General features: G+C 36.7%; 1 protein-coding gene across 2 annotated transcripts; it reads left to right on the top strand.

The window, feature by feature from the left end:
• The first annotated feature begins 1,674 nt into the window (after positions 1–1,674).
• Positions 1,675–5,504, top strand: LOC113320018. 2 transcript variants are annotated; one of them, XM_026568012.1, is made up of 4 exons: positions 1,675–2,193; positions 2,463–2,636; positions 2,913–3,894; positions 5,025–5,504. In XM_026568012.1, exons 1-3 carry the CDS (start codon positions 1,695–1,697, stop codon positions 3,824–3,826), a joined length of 1,587 nt encoding a protein of 528 aa, XP_026423797.1. In that variant the 5' UTR covers positions 1,675–1,694; the 3' UTR covers positions 3,827–3,894; positions 5,025–5,504. The 2 variants fall into 2 exon arrangements, with proteins under 2 accessions (XP_026423797.1, XP_026423796.1); XM_026568011.1 differs by having other exon boundaries at positions 1,675–2,214.
• The last annotated feature ends 243 nt before the right edge of the window (positions 5,505–5,747 follow it).

Raw genomic sequence — 5,747 nt, 5'->3', positions numbered from 1 at the left:
CTCTAATTAGTATGAATCAATATCATGTATCATTTTATGTTCGTTTTCCTTTCCAATTTTGATATTGTTCATATAAAACTACAAAATTTAAACCTTATATTTTTCTAATTTGATGTTTTCTAATTTTATTTTATTGATTTTATGGTTTTCATTATATTAATCACAAAGTGTATGTTTTTGTAATTCTGCGGTTTATATCTTTACTGGGTTTGTATTAGATTTTTATTCAGTCTTATTTTTGGTGTATAAATTTGATTGTTCATTGAGAAGTATTGAGCACATCAATTATGGCAACTGCACCAGTGAGTTATTGAAATTTCACATTTAGGGGAAGACGAAGAAATGGGAAAAATAGCATTGGTGTGTTACTGTTGTGAATGGGGTTCTATGTTGTTGTGTTTATAACTTCCCACTGATGGGTTTATAATTAAAAATAAGAAATGTGTGGAACTCAGTTGAATTTATGTATGAATTGGTGACGGTGGTGCTAGGTGACAGTGGTGTTTCTGGTGGTGGTGGTGGTGGTGACAGCAGTGATGGTAGTGGTAGGTGAAGAAATGAGTTGTTGTCGCTAGAGTTGGTGGGTGATAGTATGGTGGCGAATTAAAGAACCAGTGCTTTAAATTTAGGGTGGTGCTGGTGGCGGAGGTGGTGGTAGGTGAAGAGATAATCTGCTGTGGCTAGAGGTGGCGGCGAAACTATTGGTGACTGTGGAGTTTTTGGCGGTGGTAGCAGTAGCGACCGTGGTGGTGGTGTCGGTGATCGTAAATGGCGGCAGTGCATAATGGTGTATGAATTTGGCGGTGGCGGTAGTTTTGTTGGTGAAGCTCGTTACGGTGCTGCTGACGTTGAACGACTCGATGATAGTGGCCTTTTATTTGCACATGTAGAGATATTTTGTGTCCAATGAAAATGTAACCAAGAATTTTTGTACGTAAAAAATTTCGTTAGGTTTCATTTCACAAAAAAGTGATTATATAAGGGATTCCCTCCCTTCGGGCCGTCCGACCAGTCGACCGAAATATGATGTGAAAAATAGACCCAAAATAAAAACACAATTTGTAATGCTTTATATCGAGAGAAAATGGGGAACATGCAAAATTTATGAGAATTTTTCAATTTTTCAAAATTTGTTCATCGCAAATGGTCTCTTCAAGCTATTTCATTTCCTCTTCGGCAATTAGGGCATAAACTCATAGAAATGATCAACATATGGTGCAAGACGATATGATTTGTGTACAATAAAAAAAAGACTAATCAAGGTACACATATTGCACCACCCTATTAAAAATTCTGGCTCAATCCCTCACAACCATTTGATGGTTCGCCTCAAGAGAATTAATTATTAAAACCAATGAATAAAAAGTTAATGAGTCCAAAATTGTGCACCAGGTGCCCAAACCAACTCGTGTGCGTATGCCACGCTGCATCTGACACATGTCGTGCTACACAGCTTCAGTGCAGCAGTAGAAAGAAATGATTTTTTACAGTTTTTTTTTTTTTTTTATTTATTTTTAACACCGTAATTTTTACAGCTTAATGTAACAAAATCTAATGACTAAGAAGCCCCTATTAGAACTTTCTAAACTGCGCAAAACAATAAGGGTACAATAGACAAAAAAAAACAATAAAAATAAAATGCGAAAGCGTTCTGATTTCATTTCTAGGTCAAAATTGATTTCGTTGTAGTGGAGATGGAGGCTCATCAGGCAGCTGTTGGCGATGATGAACTACTAATTTGCAGAATGAAAAGGGCGAATTGGAAATGCAAGAGTGTTATTGGTGATAATGAATTACAGTATTGTGAAAAACATTACAATTATGTTATAGCCAAGAAGAAGAAGATTGACGAGAAGGAGCTTCCTCCGGATGAACAGCGTTGTTGTCAAACTAGTAATAAAGGTACATGGAGATGCAGGAATTTCAGGATGGGTCTTGGTACTTCTGCTGCTGCTGCTGTTGATGATGGTGATAGTTCTGTTCCTAAGACCAAATTTTGTGAAAAACATTACTACGATTATCAGAGGTATTACGCGAGGCATCATGAGAGGAAGCAGCTTCTTAAGATGAAGACAAGAGGAGATGGCGAAGATGCAGTTGCAGAAACTAGGGATTCCAAACGGAGGAGGAAGAAGGTTACCGAGGAAGATGACTGGTCCGTTGATGAAACAGGAGGAACTCAATCGAATACAGGTAGTGACGATGATGATACCTGTGAGTAATTCGTACTTTAATTTCTCTCTTGTTGTTTTAATTTCTGTGAATTTTGATGTTTCCTTTTTTTGTTTTCTCAATTAGTTATCTTAATTGATTGAGAAATTTCATATTACTAATTTTGTTGTTAGATTTTGTTTGAATTATGATAACTAATTGAGAAATTTCATAGTCTCATCAGTTGATTTAAGTCCCCTAAAGGAGTAAGAATGACCTAATTGTTTAACTAATTGGATTTCTCTATCCAGCTGATGGAATTGTGGAAGGTGGTTCTGCCAATATTGGGAGGAAGGGGAAAAATGTCGAAAGAGAAGAAGGGATTGGAGAACTAGAATCATTGACAAGAATTAGGGAAGTAATGAAAGATGACCGGTTCATTGATGAAACAAGAGTTCAACTAAATACTAATCATACCTGTGACTGTGAGTAACTCTTACATACATTTCTCCCTGTTATAATGTGTCTTATTTGCTGTGGTTGTTTTTGCCGTTGTTGTTTGTTTCGTTTTTCTTGTTTCAATTATGATAATTGAGAAATATCATGTAAGTAACTTTTTATGTTGTCGTTCGATTTTATTTCTGTACATGTTTAAATTATGATAAGTAATTGAGAAATTTCATAGTTTCTTCTGTTAAGTAAGTGCCAGAAGAGATTAAGAATCATTGGGTTTTCTAACTAATTGTTAATGTTTTATCCAGCTGATAGAATTCAAGAAGGTGGTTCTGCCACTATTGGGAGGAATATGACAAATGTCGAAATAACAGATTGGTGTAGAGAACTAGAATCATTGACAAGAATTAGGGAATCTATGGTTGAATTGGAGACTCTGGAGCAATATAAGAGTAAGTGTTTTCAATTGTCTGTGGAGCTCGAGAAGATGAGAGTGGAGCTTGAGAGGAAGAAAGTGGAGTGCACTGCACTGCAGGTTAAATTAACGGAGGTAGAAACTAGAAAGACGGCTGCTACAGATGAGACTGAACGGGAAACCGCGGATGGAACAGAATGTTGTAGGAAAATGATGTCCGATTTTGAGAGTCGACTCCTAAGGATGGAAAATCAAAATTCAACAATGGGATGTTTGGAGTCTCGGATTTCGAATTTGGAGAGACTAAACCTGAGAAGGGAAAATGAAAATTTGACAATGGGATGTGTAGAATCTGGCATTTCAAATTTGGAGAGCCTTGTAGTGAGGAGTAGAAACGGAAGTTCAGTATTGAGATGTCTAGAATTACGTGATTCTGAAGCAATAGAGTCCGAAGTGCGGGGTTTGCACAATGATGTTACTCGAGGTGGTGAAAACCAAAGAGATAAACACAGCAGGGGCACACCTAATACTGAATTCAGCAGTGGAGGGAGGAAGGATTCTCATTTGTATAAGGTTAAAACCAAAGAGAAGGTACTGAATGCATACGATATTGACGTAAACAAACATCATGAACCAGAGTCTGGATTTTCCAAGTACTCTACTATGAACGTTTTTTCTGGAAGTCTACATTTATCAAGTGGGGGAGAAAACATTCAGGAAGGGAACAGTTGGGGCTTTCCGGAAGTGAGACCATCTCAACATGGATCATCATCTCAACATCAACTGGATTTAAGAAGCCTTTTTTGAACTCGACAGCATATATCTGAAGACGAAATATCACCCAAGGTGTTGGTCATTAACAGTGACACACTCAGGTATTTTATGAATTCTGTAAACATTTCCTTGATTTCAAATTGCATGATACTTAATTAAACTGCATGAAATTATTGTTTTCGCAGTAACAATACATTCACTCGTTCAATGGTGCAAGAATCTATAAGCTTGTTGGTTTACATTTATTTACTGTCTATGTTCAATTGCTCAATCAACTGCATGGAGTCTTTTCATAATCTGCTTCACAATTCCTTTATAATCTTGCTTTACCTTGGAAAAGTGTGCCTGCACTTTGATTATTACATGTGTCCGATGTTGGAAATTCTTATATATTTGACATCGGACAATATTTTCGGAGATATGCGAGCAGAGTGGTGTTGCTCGTATAGAGCTCCTAGAATTCTAGTGGTGAAGGTTGTGAAGCAAGGCTTAGTAGTTTCTTATTGTATTGAATTGATTGTTGCTTGCTTACAAATGAACTGGACTTGCCTATTTATAGGCATACAGTTACCGACCTTCTGATACTCTAGGTTTATCTAGAGACTTCTTCTAATTGGCTAGCTTTCTTTTCACATTACAACAACCGACTTTGGCTAGATTTATTCTAGAATTTTCTAAGGGCAGATGCAAAAGTTCGCTAGATATTTCCACTTGCTTTGCTTAACTAATTTTAGAACTCTAGTTTGTTCTAGAGTATTCTAGCGGACAATCTATTTTTTACTTGTTCCTTGACTCGTTTTGACACTTCCAGCCTAACGTCTGAAGACTTTCTTTATTCCTAGGAATCAAAATATGTCGGGGGTAGGGGGTGTTATCCTTTTATCATAATGTAGCACATTTTATCTCTACTGCAAACTTGTGGTTGTAAATTTCCAATACAGTTAGTAAAGATATAATTAGATGATAGTACATAGTTTAAAATTCCGTCGATACTGCTGGTGGATGTTGCACAGCAAAAGTCAGTATGACACGATCCTTAAGAGTTGTATAGTTTCTTGCTGGTGCTGCACGTGCACCGGGCAGGAAAGCCAGCCAGCAAATTTTTCATAGTTATTTCCAAGTACAAAATGTAAATGAGAGTAGTATCTTATCTCGGTTTTCGATTTTAGACAGTTTTAGCTTAGATTGATATTTTGTCTTAAAAGATGTAACTTCTTTTGATTGATAACAGGTGTACTACTTTGGCCATGTTTCTAATGGATGAGAACTGCAAAGAAGGCTTTAAAAGAGTTGGAGACATTAAATCCTAGAGCGGTTGACGACTGCAAGAAGCTGGCTAAATGATATGTCACAAAAGCAGAAAAGATCCTTTTTTTTCCTTCCAGCTACAACTTCCAGCCATGGAGATCAAACTGCTTAATGATATACTGTTGTGTACGTGTCCTTCACATTTTTCATTGCAATCTCGTGCATCTCCTTTTTAACCTTCTCTACTTTGTACATATATGAAATGGAACCCTGGTGAATATAACAAATGGTACACTGGATGTGTATCAACCCTGCGATGTAGTAATATTATGTTAGTTAGACGTAAGGTTGTTTAAGTAGGTGTACACGGAGAAAAAACAACCCCTGTTCAGCTCATGGAACTGATTTTGTTATGCTTAAATCTTATCACTGAATTTAAATCTAGATTACACCTTTCTTTTTATTTGATTATAATGGCTCTTAATTTTTTTAATAGAACTAGTAACAAGGTATTTATCGTGTTGCTAAGTTTGCTAGAAAGACAGAATTCTAGCATCTTGTTTCTCTAGTTATGAGGGGTGCATCTCCTGGGGTCTGTCGTAATTATGGTTTATTACCCGTGGTTGAGTTTATAAAGTAGAATCCTTTATGGTGGACTCACCAACGACACGATGGGAAATTGTGGAATTTGAACAACTACAGGAGT

This window comes from Papaver somniferum, chromosome 1, assembly GCF_003573695.1.
Source record: "Papaver somniferum cultivar HN1 chromosome 1, ASM357369v1, whole genome shotgun sequence".
Lineage (NCBI taxonomy): Eukaryota > Viridiplantae > Streptophyta > Magnoliopsida > Ranunculales > Papaveraceae > Papaver > Papaver somniferum.
This window is presented reverse-complemented; position numbering and strand designations above follow the sequence as displayed.